This window comes from Gymnogyps californianus, chromosome 1, assembly GCF_018139145.2.
Source record: "Gymnogyps californianus isolate 813 chromosome 1, ASM1813914v2, whole genome shotgun sequence".
Classification (NCBI taxonomy): domain Eukaryota; kingdom Metazoa; phylum Chordata; class Aves; order Accipitriformes; family Cathartidae; genus Gymnogyps; species Gymnogyps californianus.
The window spans coordinates 95,395,508-95,414,456 of record NC_059471.1 but is presented as its reverse complement, the minus strand read 5'-3'; the positions used below and the strand labels follow the sequence as shown (position 1 = coordinate 95,414,456).

The 18,949-nt window shown below is 35.9% G+C and overlaps 1 protein-coding gene across 7 annotated transcripts in view; it reads left to right on the top strand.

Annotated features, from left to right (window-relative positions):
• CASK (calcium/calmodulin dependent serine protein kinase) overlaps window positions 1-18,949 on the top strand; it is a 228,485-nt gene that overhangs the window by 45,901 nt on the left and 163,635 nt on the right. For all 7 annotated transcript variants that reach the window (XM_050915214.1, XM_050915213.1, XM_050915211.1 and 4 more), the window contains exon 2: window positions 11,933-12,045. In XM_050915214.1, coding sequence (XP_050771171.1) covers window positions 11,933-12,045 — 113 coding nt within the window. The remainder of the gene's footprint in view (window positions 1-11,932; window positions 12,046-18,949) is intronic.

Genomic DNA, 18,949 nt, shown 5'->3' with positions numbered 1-18,949 from the left:
AGAATTCAACAACCTTCTATAAATATCATAACCAGGAATTTTTTTCCCAATATTCAGCTGAATGTTCTTAATAAATCCCATAATCCTTCTGTAATTTACAATGTTATGAATCACCCTAAAGGCTGATGACTTGAGTCATAAATTCAGTTTCTGAAATTTCGGAAGTCTTCCAACATCTTTAAAAGAAAACCTCAAGTATTTATGTTTTCTTTCACTTCATACATGATCTTGATGACAACTTATGAAATTGAATACTAATCTGCATACTTTTGAGACGCACAAGACAGACTTTCTTTTCAGGATACTTTTCATTTTCCTAATACATGAAGGTGTTTGGCAGTTCAGAGGCCAAACTCCTGTAAGAAGTACAGGAAGCTGTCTGGTTGGATCAAGATTCTTTGGATAATTTAGCTTTACTGATTAGTGCCGCACCAGAGAACTTTCTCACTTAGAAACTTGGTCTCTCTTGCTGACCTCAGTAACTTCTATTTATTGGTTCCAAAGGGTCTTGTGAATTGATAGGCACACAGAAATGTCCTTGAGGCTATGATTTTAAGTGACAGCTAAACTGAACTGAGTTTTTTATTATTATTATTTCTTAAAAGCAAAATTTAAATATTGAGCTGTACAGGAAACAATTTTGATTGAACTGATTACCAGAATAAATTCTGTTTAGATTCTAGTATTGGTTTTGTGGGAGATACCAATTTTCTAGTATATGTGTGTGTTTTAAAAACATTGTTTTGTTTGACTATTGCTATCTTTCAAGTTTGAGACTTAACTATTGTGTAGTGGTAGCAAATTAAACGGGAGTTTTGTTGTTAGTCAGATACGGGGAAGAGAGAGGCCCTCAAAGAATTTCTGAACCTTTGGCATATATTACAGTATAAAGGGGATACATTTTCAATTTTGAGGAACTGTCATATGTTATCACAGATGTAATAACAGTATTTAAATGAGGTTATTTCCCTAAAAAATGTTAAGTTTCTTCTCTACTTCTGTAGTGGCCCATGCAAGTTAAGTGTACCTTCCTCCATTGTCATGAGCATGTAGGAAACTTCTGATTTTTGTAACGCAGTAGTGTTGGGGCAGCTGAATTAGTGGTGGTGTATGCCAAGCGATGAGAGAACCCCTTCTATCAGTCAGATCTGCTAGTGCTTCCCTCTCACTTCCCTCTTGTACTTTGGGTTGCTGGTTTCTTTAAAACAGACAAAAAGATTACAATATGATAAATGTGAAGTATTCCATATTGGACTAAAGAAGAAATTAAAATGGGGCATTCAAAGAGGAAATAGTGACAAAAGTGAAGGTTTGTCATTGGTCAGTTTTGGATTAGTTGTCTGTTGGGTTATTTCAAAAGAAAAAACACTAAATTGAACTGTACTGGTTAAACTATGCTTTTTTTGATGCAACATTTGAGGATAATTGCTGCAGAGGATTATCTGGACATCATCCAGAAAGGAAAAAAACCAAGGACTTTAGGACTTTAGTAGTGGAAATTATGAACTTCTAAATATGAGATCCAGCACTTGAGAATGGAAAAACGAGTAACAGACTTTGGGGTAGGCTAAGGCTGGTTGGTTGGCAACAATTGAGGAGAAGAGTGCGGCTATATTAGGTGGCTATATGATATGTGTGTCGAGAACACAAGTACAGGGTTGTACCAGGCACAATATTTCCAGTAGAGAAGAAAGCATCATTAACATTGTGCAAACTTTTGCTAAGACCTCATCTGGAGTACTACGCACAGTTCTGGTTGCTTTTGTTAAGAAAAATTAAAACTGGAATAGATGCAGGGAAGAGATTCTGAAATGAGAGAGCCCATCATAAAAAAGTGCATTTTGTTAGGCTTGGCAAAACCTGAGAGTGAGAGAGAGAAGTAGTAGTATGTAAGCTCAGTTTTGTTAGCAGGACTAATAGCTATAAAGTAGACATTAATAATCTTAAAGTGGAAATTTAAAATAGAACCACAATGCAGGAGGGAGATGATGTAGGGAGTGGTTAATGCATGTAAGTTCACCTGAGGGTGTAATCTGATGAAGGAATTTTTGGCAACAGTGGTGGCTGACATATTCCCATTCTTCTTTCTCATCTTGCTCTGTGTGCTACGTGTTGTCAAAAGCACTTGTAGTTGCAAGACAAACTGCACAGTGGAGCCAGCTGTATGTGGATTTACCTAAGACTTTCTCAGTTAGATGAGTTCCTTTGATTCATTGCATGAGAGCACATATGCTGTATTAGTACAGGTCCTACAGGTGGCTGTAGGGCCGTCCAAAAAATCATTGTGGTCTGAGACTGGATTCACTTTTAGCAGCAGCACTGCTTAAGCACCTGCTGTGTCCTAGCCATTTGTTCCTGGTTTTGACTGTCTTGACACAGCTCTTTGCACAGCCATGCTTTAAGCCAAATCAAGCAACTGCTCTGGATGAAAAGTAACACAGTAAAAAAAGGGAGAAGTGGTTTGTGTGGGGTAATTGGGTGGTTTTTGTTTCTTCTTTGATTTGGTTCAGTGTAACCATGCCAAAGCTATTTCAGGATGACAAAATAGCTAGAAGGGTTGCTGGTTTGGCCAGTATTGCTGCTGAAGAAATGCTGGTGAAGCCACAGCCTGAGATGGAACAAGGCTGTGTTAATACATGAATGGGATAAAAAGGTTCTCTGAATGGGAAAAGAGGAAAAGTAATGATCATTGTCTCTAGCTGATGAGACTGAAGATACGCTACAACCTTTCTCTATTCTTTTGGAGGCAAAGCTATTAATTTTAATATATTCCCTTTTGTTCCTGCGATTGAAGTGCTCTTTTTAACACATTTGTTCATTCTTGCTGCTTTTCTTCTCACTGTAGAATGATTTCATACCTAATGTAGTTTTACAGGTTTTTTTCCAGATTTCCTTCACTGCCTCCTGATTTTGTGCACTAGGTCTTTCTTCACAAAGAAGAGAAAGGGGCAAAAGATTTGGTCAGATATTAAAGGAGTCTGTTAGGAGAACAGCATCAGTTTTTCTGAACACTTTTGAACTGATGCTGTTGATTCAGCTGCTGGTGTGTTGTATTTTTCTGTGAAATGTTGCAGAATGTTAGAGTGTAAAAATAAAATTTTGGGGATTTTGATTCCATGCTTTTATTGCAGTATTTCTAGTGGGAATTTATCAGTGAACAAAGCTCTCCTTATTTCCCCTTTCTCCTGTTCAAGAAGTAGGTTTTGTGCTTTAATTACTAGTCTCCACCTGCCTGAAATCACTTCTTGCATGAGATGTAGATTCTCACTTACATTAAGGTGAACCAGTAAGAGAGAGGAGAGTCATATTTGTTATCAGTTTCTTGAGTTCTTTACCGATGAGGGGACAGGATGTTTCATCTCAGCTTAACAAACCAATTTTCATTCTTCTTTCTCACCAACAGTTAAAAAACAGTACAATTTTTTGGGACACTTATAATTATTTATCTCTCAGTTAAGAGAGTGTCTCATAATTTACCAGTGTATGCTTAGTGCATACATGCCTTAGAAACAATTTTTTGTTCCTTCTTTCATCCGTCTGGAAATAGGACACATAATCAGTCACTTTCTCGAAGACTGAGGCTGCTAGCATGGCATTTTAGACCTATATACTGATTTAGGAAAGTAAGAATAGTGTCCAGTGTCTAATCTTGCAGCAAAAGCAAATTAGTAGTGAATCACTGGAAACAGATTATCAAGGAAGAAGTGAGCTAAAAATGGAATCCATAGAGCCAAGAGTCTGAACTCTTTAAGAAGGCTATTTAGGAGTTATTTGAATTTGAGATCTTGACCCTTCTATTGCAAATGACCTTTAATGAGTTGAAAAACAGGATGTAGAGGAAGATCTGAGGACAGTCTCTTGAAAGAGCTGTACTATGTCAATAGGTATTGTTTCTGTTTAAAATAGTCATCATACTTCAGTATCATCCAAACATGAACTTGAAATGATGTGCTGTAATCTTCTGTATGGGGCCCTTCTTGTGGAAGCATGCCCTGCGGAGAGCCACCCAGCAGCTAACGTCTGATCTTGTTCCAAAAAGCTTATAGGTCTTAACAAAGTACATTTACTATTACTATACCTGCTACGGCTGCAGCTTTCAGACCAACTCTTTTAAGACCATGAAACCTATTACTACAATAATTATTGAAAGCAGAATTTGCTTGTCTGTATGCTGAGGTGAATAGTTATTTGTAAATGGTTGTTTTCAGAGAGTGAGGTAGTTTCTGCTCTTTTCTTTAAAAAAAAAATAGTAGCATGGTAGTATCATTTTTGATAGCAACAAGTAGATGTTCTGACAAAATTTATTAAGCATGTCCCTTCAGAGGTACTCTCCAGCCTAAATTCTTCTATAAGTCTATGAATAAAATGGGAGAATTTACAAGAATAAGGTCAGTGTAACAGATAATTATGGAATTCTGAAAAAGAAGGGTGTTGTAGTATATGTGAACATAAAAATATTTTCTGAATAGCTTGCATGTGAAGAATGTTGTTTGTGACTGGTGCTGAAATTCTTATTTCATGGTAATAGAATAGAGAACCTAGTGAGCATCTTATCTCAATGTTCTTCCTTTCCCATCCCCTCAATATCCCAGCCAGTCAATGTAAAATAAGAGTTGTTTACAAACTACAGATACATTAGAGATATTTTTACATACTAGCATCTGTTTATAGCATATGTATGCCTAAGAGATTTGATAGATAGATACCTCATATATTAAAATGTAGAATGACTGATAAATTCATTCTTGCTTTTTTGCTTGATAAGAAGAAAAATCAGGCCACAAACTTAGCGTTTCTGTTGATAGAGGTTACAGATCAGTTAAGGATAGCTTGCAGGTTGGAGATAGGAAAGACAGGATAGCAGAAGAGATCTCTTTCTGCCAGTGTTTTGCTTTTGTGGTGACAAAAACATGTAAACAAGCTTCTGAATTATGGAGAAAATCTTAAAATTGAAAGTAAATATTTTTTCAGTGTGTTGCATAAATTCTAAGCATACCCTAAGGTTTTCTTGGGGAATGTTTCCCTTTCACAAGCACTGGAGTGGCTAGTCCTTCTGTCGTTTCCTGTGGAAGGAAAGAAATGGTTAAGGAAAAAAAAAAGGGAAAAAAGGCTGGAAGCTCCTACTGTCTGCTCTCTCTTTTTCTCTGGGGTAGCTCTGCCAACATTTTGGTGCTGAACATAATTGTGTGGTGGTATTTTCAATTTTAGTTTTCATTTGCTCCCTTTCTGTGTTAGATAAGGCTTTGAGGAGGGCTGAGAAAGTGGGTTCTAATAACACTGCAATGAGGGGAACGCTGCCAGAAGGGCAGTAGGTTGGAAGAAGGACCATGACTGGGTTTCTGGTCCACACTAGCAGCCGCTGCTTCTGACTGGAGTTGCACAGCTCTACAGTAGGAAGACTGAGTGATAAGGTCACTCTGGATGTCTAATTAGCTCCTATAGTGCACTGCATTGATATGACTATGCTTTTTTTAGCATGTTTCCCCACCCTCACCCCCCATCAGGTATTTCTACATTGAATAACTGAAGTTTAAGTTACTCTAGGGTTTTTCTGACAAGTGTTTTCCCTGAAGTTTTTGTTCCTATGTATAAAAGCTTACTTAAGCCTTTAAAATAGATGGTAGTTGAATATTTTTAAGCTGTAACAATAATTTCTTACAAATCATATTTTATCACTTAGCTAATATTTTTAAAATTCTTTAAATGCTATTATTTAAAAAATATCTGCCATTTCCAAATCTTTTCTTGACTTTAGTTTCACTGTTTTTAAATGACCTGTTTCAAACCCTACCACTTTACTGAGTAGCCTTTCTCTAGTTATTTCATTATTTACAAAATCATTAGAAAAGAAAATCTACATTGTACTCAACTATTATGTAAGCACTATGATTCAGTACTTTCAAAGGTGTTTAAGTGATCATGTCTCATAAAAATGATCATGAAGGCAAAGCAAGACTTGTGAGTTGTTGGGGTTTTTTCCTACCTTAGAACCACAGCTTCATTACTCTGTATATTCTTTTTTCTGTTGGATTAATATTAAAAATTACGTATTCATATTGGGCTGAGATCCAGTGAACTGCTGTCTTGTGCTTTGTTCTTTGTATGTTTTATCCTAAGGCTGAGTTAAAATACAGACTTGGTTTAGAAGATGTGAACTGTTGAAACATACTTGTGATAGAAATGTTGCTGCTTGGGAACTCAGTTTTGTGACTTGTACTGGGATATCTAATTTTCTAAAGAAGTATCAGATCTTCAACCCAAATGTTCTTCTGTGCCACAGTCATAATAATGCAGTATTTTAAATTTTCCATTGAGAATAAAACAAAAAATGTCTACCCAACATTGCCAGTGATGGCTTTTTAAATGTGGATGCCCTCTAATCCAATGTGCTAGTTCACAGAGAGGTTCAATCACTGTTTTAGGCTGCAGTTCCATGTGCAAATGAGCTGATATAGTGACTGATTGCAGGTTTAATTAATCTTGGAAATATTTAATATTTGAAAGGTTCACTTCAATCAAAGGGAAAATTAAAGAAGAAGTATGTATTATAAATGACATGGATGAGTGAAGAGGGAAAGAGATCTATCTCTTTAAAATGTGGTTGTAATTTGCTGTCTTTCCAACAATTTTCATCAATTTGGATACAGTTGTTTTGGAAGTATTAACCAAATTAGTACAAAGCAGTGTTGTCTGCTGCTTAGGTAAGCAAATGTATAGCCTTTAAATGAAAATAAATAAATAAATAAATAAATCTGGGTATATATGTCTTTTCTTATGTGACTTTATCTGTATACGTTTATAGTATCTTAATGCAACAAACTGACATAATCTCTTTTAGGAAATGTTGATCTTCCATTTAAAACGTTGAATAAAGGTAACTTTAAGACCTGCTTTGCATGTTTCAAATTCTTAATAGTTAAGCCCTGTTAAATAAGGAAAAAGAATTTAAGGCCTTTTACTTCTAAATGGAAGCTCGTTTTTAAAGGAGCACTCTGTTCATTGGAAGAGGTGTTGTTCACTATTATTGGTTTTACTGACAAAATGTTTTTTTAACTTAAATTAATCAAACTGAATTTGAGAGCCAAAATGCATTGTTTTATATTAAGTTCCTCAAAAAATTGTGACTCACTTGGGAGAGATGTTGAGCAAATTCTTGGTGATCTGATATGAAAATGACTTCAAATCTCAAGTTTTGGGGTTCAGAAGCATAGGGCTTCAGAAAGTGTCCTTATAGCATCTGTCAGCAGGAACTCCATTCCCACAGGTCAGCTCAGTTCATTCAGCACACGGGAAGAAAACAGGCTGTAGTTACTGGTTGCAAGTATTTGTGCTTGTTAGGAACCAGCAAGGTATATTTTAATCACAACCAGTTCTCATTCTTGCACACCAACATGGATTGGAGGAAAGGGGAAAGGAAGCAGAACAGACAGATAAACCAACAAGATTCTAGTATAAAAAAATAAAGTTTGCAAAATATCAGCTTATGATCTTTATCCTTGAAGTCCTAATGACATACACAAAGTAAAATAATTTAAAGTGAAGGAGATGATAAAAAAGGCTTTGATGGTCTCAAATTTTTAGGATTTTATTCTAATTCAAGTGTTGTACTCCTGAAGGAGAAAGTAATTAATAATTGATTTTCTTCAGGTTTGTGTCTAGCTGATATAAAATTAACTGTTCTGTGCTAGACGGTAAAGCTAATCACCAGAAAATAGTTTCACTAGGGTTAAGGTTACATCAGGACCTGCCCTGCTTACTTGAAATTTTGGAAGCATAAAAAGAACTGGTTATGAGGCAGTGCTTCAGCATTCCTATCCACTTTTTTATGGCCTACATGTAATCAACAACCTCCTTAATAATGTATTGTAATACTTTGATTTCCGTCTACAGTAGACAGCAAAAATCAGCATGCATCCCAACTTCAGTTTAAGAAAATACATTTTGCTTTTTGGTATATATTGCAGATGGGATTCAAAGTATTGCAGGTGTTGGAATGTGCTGCTGCCAATGTTGACAAAATATCAGTGAAAAGATCATCTGTCCTTACTGCTTGCATATTTTAAAGATTCTCATACTTTGAGCTAGTGTAGTCTGTTGTGTGCATGCTAACTGCAGTAAAAGATTTTGAAAGCTTGGGGGGATGCGGGAGGATGGGTCTGAAACCAAAGATTTGCTTATCTCGGCAGGCATGTCTGTTAAAGGTAGCACAGAGAGAAATGAAATATAAAACACATTACATTATAGTTTTAGTTTGTATGACTGTTACAAGATGAAGTCTTATTATGCAACTTAACTCAGTTCCTCTGTTTTAATAAATAAACAGATAAGTAGTCTGATCTGTCTATAACAGTTTTGATGATCTGTATCTAGCATTACAGTTGTTCCTTCCCCTGTCTGCATCACCTCTGTATTTTAGATCTGTATAACCTGAGCTGCAGGGTTAGTAAAATGAGCTATAGAAATTGTCATTTAGTGAGGATGTGATATATGTTTCCCCAGTGGCAGACACAACTGTTGAATAATTCCTTGTCTCATTTGAGAGATGAAATATTGTAGTCCTTTTCCTGACTGAGAAGAGTGTGATTTTAGTGCTGAGACTGAGGGTGGCCTCAAAGACTTTTGTTACTTAACTTCCAAATAAGGTTTGAAACTACTGTGTTAGGAAGCATGGTTTTTGGTTTCTGACTCAGGTTAGACAGTATCACCGTGGGCTATTATAACTTTATTTGTAAAATTGCTGTGTGTCATTGCAGCTATGAGGAAAAGTCAAAAAGCTAACTGCAACCATAATTTATTTAAAGTTCCCTTCTGTTCCTGTCCCTGTTACTTGGCATGTGGAAGCAATGTTGTCTGCTTAATTGATGAGGCCACCTCTCATGGGTGTTTTAAAATTACCTGAAATTGGAAAATTCAAGCCTTTATTGTGCTGCTATTGTCATGGAATGTATTCATCTCGTGTATTGTCATAACATATCCTATTTTGAGGCTGTCTGTGGCTTGAATATGAGAGCTAGTTTTGAAAAAGTTGGAAACCCGAGGCTTGTAAATAGCTGAATCTTCAGGTTATGTTTAAAAATCTTTTTATTTCTATATGAAACTCTAAATTGGTGTATTTTTTTAATGGAATGAGTTCATTGTGGGCATCACTGAATTCTTGTCTTATGTGCTTCCCAGCACCTTTGATTTACTTAAGAGTCTTTGGCATTCCTCAGTCTAAGTAGAGGAGGCTCTTTTAAAACCATAGCTAAGTTTCAATATGGCCGTAAAGGTTGAGACTGTACGGGTGTCTCTTGTACCCTCTCTATTACAGAACTGAATAAAATGCTTAATTTTTTTGTCCCACACTTAATATGCAGGAAGCAAATTGCTCAAGTCAGGGTTCTAAAATGTTAATACATAATGGAAAGAAAAAATAAGTCATGGTTACAAGAGAGAAAGGTAGGGGTGACCACAAGTCTGATCCCTCTTGGAGCTGCAGTTTGTATGCTCCTTTTTGATTTAAGATTCCTCCAACTATCTCTCCTTGTCTGCTCGAAGTATGTACACATATTCAGGTGGCTGGGCAAGCTCTCCAGCCCAGACTTGAGGAAACCAGGAAATCTAGAAGTAGCTTGGTCAACAGCGAGAAATACTTATATTCATAGAGTTTATGTGAATGAACAGAAGTCAGGGGTCTACCTGTAAGTAAGGATACGGTCTTGTCAGGCGTCTCTACGCTCTAGTGATGTACCATTCTGTATCAGATTATGTTAAAAACGTTAATGTCTTCGGAAAGGCTTTGTGTGTGGAAAAAACAATGAGAATGAAAAGAAAAAGGATCATTTTAATGAAATACATTTAGTTTCTAGTAATCTATGACAATTATGAATGAAAACGAGCATTGCCAATGTTATTCCAAAGCTGTGGTTTAGGTTTTGAGGTATTTTTAAATTGCCGTAATTTAAATGTGTTTCTACTATTTTAAAGCAATTTTACTTTGACAGATGCTAAAAGAGTAAGCAGAGACTTGGGATAAGAAGGTGACACTGATCTATATAAAATGGGACTTTTTAATAAAAGAGTACTTTTTGAAATGTGGGGGGAGGATTCCAAGTCAATAGCTGTAGTCCTTCTGATGCCAAATGAAGTCAGTTGAGCCTTTTGCATTTACAAATGTAAGTGGATTTCTATGTATTAGAGTGTTAATTGAACATCTTTTTAAAGATATCTGTGGTAACTGTTGGTAAAACACCAGATACTGAATAATAGTGGGGTGTGGATTCAGAGGAGAAAATAGCCATCAATATGGGGGATTTCATTGTATGTTAGGAGCAAGGAAAGAGGAAAAACAACATACGTTTTCTTGTATAGTTAGTTCTGTTTGAGCACATCAGCATAATTCACATGTATATAGTTGTGCTAGTAAATATTTTCCTTGTTTGTGAATGTTTAGATTGTGATTCATTGACTGGTTTTGGTATTCATGTTCTGTGTCAGAAATGACCCTATTTCAAGAAATCTTTGCAAGTCTGTTGTTTAAAGAGTACAAAAATTGGATTTTAGCTATGGGAGTACAGGTTTGGTAGTGTGATGAATTACATACTTTGAATCATCTGGTCTGTAAAGGAACACCAAAAGCCAGTTATAAAGGTTTGTAAGTGCCCTCAGAGGGACACTTCTCCCTTTTCAGGGAACCTTTTGAGAATTGTGTTGCTTTGCAGTCTCATTGCTCAGAAAAGTGTAAACTAACTTCCAGTTCACTGCTTGGATGGAAGAATTTGTCTTTTAAGCTATATTTAAGCATTTATTTCACTCAGCAGGTGAATGTTCACTCAATAGATGAACTTCTGAACAAAGGCTCTTTCCAGCCTCAAATTTTCCCTTATGTCTTTTTGAGAAGACTTTAGAATGGACTTCTTTAGAACTATCATGTCAGTCATTAAATAAGTAGCAGTAAAAAAGGATTGATTTGCCACAACTATTGCAGTCTTGAAACAATCCTATTCTGTTTTCATAACCTATTAAGTTTTCAAGTTTGAAAGCTTGACCTACCATAATTATCTGATTGTATTGTTAACATGGGATGGAAGATTCCATATTTTAAGTCAAGGCACCAAAAACTTAAATCATCTACTAAAAGAAGCTTCCAAAAATGCATATTGGTGGTGATGGTTTTTAAAAGGTTGCCATTATTCTAACTTGTGTTTTGGCAAACGTAATTTCAGTTTTGAAAAATAACTAGCTTTTTATTAAATGAGTGCAATACTAACATCTGTCTGAACTAATTTTAATAGATCTTTTTATCTGTAACTTTTGTGGGGGTTCTTTAAGTGCCATAGATGAGAGAAAATTATAAGCTTTTGTGGAATTTTGAAATATTGTAATGGAGGTTTTTTTTATATCTAGTGATGTCAAATAAGCTCAAAATAAACCTAGTTTGTATAAAACAAACAAACAAATAAAACCAAATAGCATGACTCAACAATTCTGTTACTCTTATCATTGTTTTGAAGGAATATCCATTCAGTTGTTTCAAATAGTAATTTCTAAACTCTAGCTTAGGACTGAAAGCAAGAATATGTTTCTCTCCTCTATTTCCCCCCCCCCCTGTTTGGATTATGCATGAAAATAAAGTCTACTTAAAATTTAATGATAATGTCAGTATATTATATAAGGTTTCTAAGAGTATAGCGTTTCTAAAGTGGCAGGGTAAGAGAATGTGCCTTTAATATAGGAAAATACAAAACTCATTTGGTGTTCTTTACACTAGTCTGTAGTTAAAATTATTAATTTTACATTTAATGGGCAGCAAGGATGAGAGGTATAAGCTTTTGTGTAAATACTACACTTGACTGTTGGAATCTAAGCTTTGTTTAGAAATAATGGAATTGTAGCTCAACGCATAAAAGAGAATGGGTTATTTATTGCTGTTTTCTGTGTGTGTGTGTTTCAGGGGTCCATTCAGCGTTGTACGGCGATGTATCAACAGGGAAACAGGGCAACAGTTTGCTGTAAAGATTGTCGATGTAGCAAAATTCACGTCAAGTCCTGGATTAAGCACAGAAGGTAAGAACGAACAATTAAGCAAATTCTAAGCAGACAAGTTGTTTGATTTGTCAACCTTTTCTATGTTTGCTTGTTTTGTAAGATCCTTTCTGTTTTATATTTTGTAGAAGTTTTAAAGCAGGGTCTTGTATCTCAGATTTAACTTGATTTAGTTTAGAGCATACGTTTCTAATCTTTAAGTAGTTCCTACAGCTATTCAGTTGTTAATAATAAATAGTAGAAAGAATAGTAGGTCTATACTAACTCTAAGCCATTGCTATTTCTGTTTGGATTTTTTTTTTTTAAGAATGTGAATTTCTTAAAGAATAAAATTAATTCTGAATCAAAAAAGCATACAAAGGAAGTAAAGTAAGGGCACATCAGTTTTGTTTTTACTAGTCTAAATTTAGCAAGTGATTTGCTATTTAATTGCAAGTGAAAACTTGCAATTAAAGTGTGCAAAATTATATAAAAAATGTATACATTTTTCATATAGTCAGGATTTTAAAACAATGCCGCAGAATTGCTATAGTGTAAATAGAAGGCTGTAACTCTTAACATTTCCTATTTTAGGGTAAAACAATATGGGTTTTTCTAAGTTGTATATGCAACTCGTGTGTGCATAAAGTGCTGCTTTTACGCTATATGAAAAAGAGCATAGTAACTGAATGACAATCACTGTGTGTTCCATGTCCAGTGTATTTTTACTGGAGATCATATTCTTTCGTACAGTAATGTTTTTTGGGGATTCCACTTGTGCCATCTAAGTCCTTATGAATCTAAGTTCAGCAGCAAAAAAGGGTCAATGACTTTTGTTGGTAATTATAACAAACATTATCTTAAGCCTTAATGGCTAGTTTGATTTACAAGGTAAATCACAGGTCTTGCTTCAGACTTTACGAAAGATTTTCATTTAAATCTGATAACGCCGTTGCTAGTTTCTTTTTCCTAGTCCTCCAACAAAATATAAGCCACGCTTTCCATAATATTCAGCTTGTGTATAGCCGCACTATGGTTTTGGCAGGTTATACCAAAACCATTGTATTTTGAGCTAGTGTATTTTTACTAAAAAGATTTGGTATCTTTTAAAGTTCTGTCTGTATTCTAGTCTTTTTCTCAGCTTCATCTTAACTACTGATGCTAGGATACATTTCTACCTTTAGTGGAGTATTACTTTCCTTGCTCCATGACAGTAAAATTCAATCTTTTGGGGCCATGAAGGAATTGCTGAAAGGTAGAAATAGTAGACGAAAGAGTAGGGACTCATCAAGAGGAAAAGAGAAGCCAACAGTAATAATAGATTCACTGAAAAAATGAAGGATAGCTGCTGATGGTTTGCATTTGCTGCCTGGGTCAAAGGAAAGGCTTGGGAGTATACTAAGAAATTTTGGGGTTTTGATTCCACTTGTGTTATAATGATATAGTTATAATTCAAGCTAGCAGGTCACTGAGTTAACAGATCATAAACACTTTCTGGGTTTAGTGGGTTTTTTGTTTTGTTTTGTGTTTTTGGTTGTGGATTGTTGTTGAGGTTCTTTTGGTTTGGGGTTTTTTTTAAGGTTTTAAATTGTTATGCATTAGATTTGTAATATTAAGACACATAAGATACTCTACATAAGAATCTGAGCCTGTTTTTCACAGACTCTTTCCATCTTGTGCCTTTTTTTTTTTTTTTTTTTTTGGACCTTGCCTCTATCCAGGTTCTAGGTTTATTTTTTCAAAGATTTTTCTTAAATTTTTTTCATTTGTTTGGCTTATTTCTGATATGGCATTCCTTAAACACATGGTGGGAGGCCATGACAGTGGTACTTGCATAAAATAAATATTAGATAATTTACCTGGGAGGAAGCTGTATTTGTAAATTGTGTTAAAGTATAAGCTGGAATGGAATGGTAAGATTAATCCTTAGGAACATTCTTTATCTCAAAGTTTTGCCCTCTGCACAAGACCATTTTGGCCTTGAAGGTTGTCTTTGTACAACTTTCCACCTCCAGTCTTCCTTTTGAGGCACAGGAGTGGGAGAACAGGACATTCTGCATGTGAGGGAGCTGATGACAATTCCTTCCATGAATTTCACATACATGTAGAGCGCTGAGAGGTAAAGAGCCCAATATGCCTCCACACTTATGATTAAATCTAAAAAGTCTCTGTTCTTGAGTGCTTTCGCGTAAGTACCCATGTGGGATGATGTGTTTATGGGTAGGAACTTCATCTTTATATTTGTCAGTAGTGTACTCTTATGGCAAAGGCAGCCAACTGCATAGTAGGCTGTTGCAAAGTGTAGCCAGCAAGTCAAAGGAAGTGATTATTCTCTCTATTCATCCCTTGTGAGACCACATCTGGAGCACTGTGTGCAGCGTTGGTTTCCACAGTACAAGAAAAACAATGATGTACTGGCATGAGTCCAACAGAGATGGACTGAGAGAACTAGGTTTGTCTAGCCTTAAGAAGAGAAGCTAAGGTGAGATTTAGTGCTGTCTTCAACTACTCAATAGAAGGGTATAGAGCAGGTGGAGCCAAACTGTTCATATAGGCGCACAGTGAAAAGACCAAAGGCCGTGCGGACAAGTTGCAACAGTGAAAATTCCAATTAGAGACAAGAAAAAAAAATTCACCCTGTGAGTGGTAAAACTCTGCTACAGGTTGCACAGATTGGTTGCGGAGAGTATCCTCAGCTGCTCAGAACTGGGCTGCACAAGGCTCTGAGCTGCCTGATCTACTTCGACCTGCTTTGAGCAAGAATTTGGACTAGATGACTTCCAGAGGTTCTTTCCAACCTACATGATTCTGTGATTCTGTGGTATTAGTAGCAATCATGTAATCTGTGGGGCAATATAGTTTTAATACTATTTAGGGAGAAAATTTGGGCTTAACAGTACTGTGCTTAAAAAAGAGTTAAATTAAAACTGGGTTTGATACAATGTTTCAATTTTTAAGAGTTACTTTTAAACTGGTCTTGATACAATGTTAATTTAAACAGTTTTGCTACAATGTTTCAATATCTTTAACCTGTGAGGCGGTTGGGCATGCAATATGTTTTAAAAGGACTATTTGCTGGTCTAAACAATTCCTTAAAAAAAAATTATCCTGATTTCTTACAATAATGGTATCTGCCTTACCACAGTAACAAAAGCAATCAAGCTTGAAAAATTGATACTTCTCTAGGCTAATCTGTGTTTATCAATTGGTACTGTCGTAAGCATTTGTGGTATATGGTAGAGAAGCCACTAGCTTGCAAGGCAAACTTTTATCTAGTATAGCATTCTTTCCATAAGGCTGCCCAATACATGTAGTGTGTATAGACACGGACATCTCAAGTGATTTTTATGTCTGTGTGTATCTCTGCAGTGGTTTGATAATACGAAAAAAAAAATTAATGCTCTGTAATGATGCCTGACAGCTAACAAATCTACTTCAGGCTAAATTCTATTGGATTTAAGTATTAGTATTCATGGCCTTGCATACTGTGTGTCATCAACCTCTGTAGTGTTGTAATTCAACCATACTAATGAAGTATATTGACACCTTGTCACTGTTCAAGTGGCCGCGTGATCTACTGGATTAACATTGGCTGTTTTACATGATGACAGATTCTACTACAGTTCACTATGCTTTCATATCACAGAGATACAAAAAATTAAAAATATACATAAGAAAATGCGAAGCTTGAATATTTTTAGATATAAAAGAGACTTTTGTACAGTTCAATTCAGAGGATTCATGTGGAAGTGTACTTGATGCTCTCAGAAGCTAGTTTACTCATTGAGGTCTAATAAAATCTGTAAATAAACTTATTTTCAAATACAGCTCTTAGTTGCTATACTCAGAACTTTTAGCATAGAAAAGTGTAAAAAGCATGTTCCTTATTTCTGTATTTGTTACAGCTCACACCATAGTTACCTGTTACTGTCCATTTCTTCTGCTGCTCTCTTCACACCCCATGCAGTTTCTTTTTCTTTTATATTTCTCTGCATGGCCTGCATATCTTGCTTTTAGTTAGCTGTTCTAACATCAAATATCTGTAAGTGCAGACACTATTTCTCAGGAAGAGAATGGTGATCGGTTCCTTACTACTTAGTAAAAGCCAATATACATTATTTGTCTGCCTTTTCTCAATGTCAGATTGCTCTCTTGTAACATGCTGAGTGTTTTTTAAAGCAATTTAAAGGGCAGTGCCCTGTGCTTACAGTGCATGTCTCTTTGAAGTTGTTTTTCAAGATTTAATTCATCGTGTATTAGATTCAGTTATCTGTAATGCATTTCGATAGAAATGTCCTCACAAAGAAAGTGATTACCATTACTTCCACAACCTTCTAATAGGCAAGACCTTATTTATTAGGTTGATATATGCATCTGTACAGGTTTGTATGCATGCAAGCCACTGTGAAGCTGATAGATGAGCTGATAAGGAAAGATTCAGGTTTCCTTTAGAACCCCAAATCGTTCTACTGGAAGTGAGCTGTGAAGACAGTCTCTGCAGTTCATTTGAAAAGCCTTGTTTAATTCTGACTAAAGATGCACAACAGAGTACAAGTTATTTTTTTCAAAAGTGTCTGTGTGTAAGATTCTGCACCTCCCTCCCTGTTTTTTCAAGGGTTTAAGCAAAAAATGCAGTGTCAGTGTTGAGCTCAAGTCTTTGAGTAAAAAATATTACAAATCTGTATGTCATCAAGTTTGGTGATACTATACCATGTGTAGACTGGATTTGAAGAAAGAGTGAGTGACTGCGTTTGATTTGGAAATACCAATTTACCTGGAATTTCTGGTAGTTGTCAGTTCTGTGCTGTGCCATATTTCACAGATCAAGGGAAGTTACTTCCTTCTGTGTGGCATTATTGGGCCCACACCTGAGCTATTATGTCCAGTTTGGTGCTTCACAATTTGAGGGATGCTGAAGAGCTGGAAAGGTCCCAGCAAAGGACTGTCAAGATAGTCAGGACCCTACAGCACATGATGGGCAAAGAGAGGTTGAGGGAGCTGGGTTTGTTTAGTCTGGTGAAGAGGAGGCTAAGAGGGTGATAAAATAGTAGTCTACAACTACTTGAAGAATAACGAAAACGGCAGAACCAAGCTGTCTTTAACAGTGACAGCTCTTACAACAAAGAGTAATCACCAGAAATTGTTGCTTGGAAGGTTCAGGTTGAACATGAGCAAAAACTTGTCCACTGGGAGGGTAGTGCGGCAGGTACAGGTAGCCCAGAGAGGTTGTAGGACCTCTGTCCCTGTAGGTTTTCAAGACTTTGTTAGATGAAGGCACAGCTGTCCTGATCTAATGTTAGCAGTAACCTCACTTTGAGTCGGAGTTGGATCAGATAACCATCAGAGGTCATTTCCCACCAGCATTTCTGTGATTTAGTGAAAATATGAGGAAGGCACCATTATAGGTTTTCTTTTATTGAAGGTAGAAAATATGAGGATATTTCAGAGAATGAAAAGCTACACATCAGCTTGACTTTGCTTTTTCTTTTATTATTATCTTAACCCTATGAGAAATCTTAATCAAAGTATTTAGTGATAGTAGTGTTGCAGATATAACTCTATTATACAGGAGCTTTCTTGAAAATTCATTGAGTGTGTATGTCTCAGTACTGAAGAGGTTGAGGCATCTGTTTATAGACTGCAAAAATCACATGGTATTAGTGACACTTCTGTTAATAAGAAAATGCACAAATACGGAATTTTGAAGTGAAGGTGTTTAAAATGTTGGTAGCTGCCTGTCATGGAGTTCATGGTGCTGGTCTTTTAAATACCACTATAGTTTCTGTGTATGCTGTACAAACAATAAAGCAGGTTGGAGTAAAAAGGTAGGAAGCATTTGAATTTACCATGTCGCTATGGTAATACAAAATCAAGTATAAAAAGAATGCTTTTTAGGAAAATAAAAAAAACAGGTGTCAAGGTCATGATGAAAGGGACCTGTATTAGAGTTTGTGCCTATCAACAGGACTTGAAGACTGATGCTTAAAACCACTTTTGATGTTTGTCATTTCAAGAGTCTACCTTTCTGGGGAGTGCATAGTTCCTAGCTTAGTCCTACTTCTTTCACACATGGGTAGAACTGTTCCTGTTTTGGTACAGGAAATGTTACCTAAGCCTTTCTGAGGGGTTTGCTTGTTTTAACTTAATGAAGGATTTGAGTTTTCTTCTTTTCTTTTTCTGGAGAAGCCATAGGCTGGTTTGATTATAAATTGAGTTCAACTGATTTGTACATATAAATTTCATAAGTGTCTAACTGTTTTAGAGTTCTGCTATAACTTTCATAAACAAATTTCATAAGAATTAAATACTTCTGTGCAGAAACATAACATAAGAGATGGAACCAAGCTTTTTTCCCCAGAAGACATTTCTATAAGTGTTGAAGCATGTTAACCGTATAGTAAATACAATGAATCACAGGAATGCATGAAAACATAACAAGGATTTCTTTTTCAGGACTCCTTTTTTTTCTTGCTACTGGAGGTCAGTTCACTGCAGAAATGGTACACGTGTTTTTTTGGTTGGAAATACAGAACTTTTAACACTTTAACTGTTCGGTCTTGGGCAACACTTCACATAATATAATTTTTAAAAAAGTGTAAAGCACAGCGTTATATATTAGGTGCGGTTTTGGGGGCTGTTTCTAGCATGTGCCCAGATACAGGCTTCCAGGAGTGGGATACTAAGTGTCACTGGTCAAATTATCATTGTTTTGACCTCTTTTGGAGTCCCACATACGAATTTGATTGGTCCAGGGAAGCAAATATGAAGTTCTGTAAGGAAATATGGCCTTTCATCCAGATCATAAGCAAAGAGTAATAAAGAACAACTATATGGTATTATTTTATTTCAAGAACATAAAATTTCTTGAAATTTGATGCAAGCGTGTTCACAGCAGTGTTGACGTAATGCTTTCCCTTTCCATCTTCAGAAGGGAAAGCATAGCTTT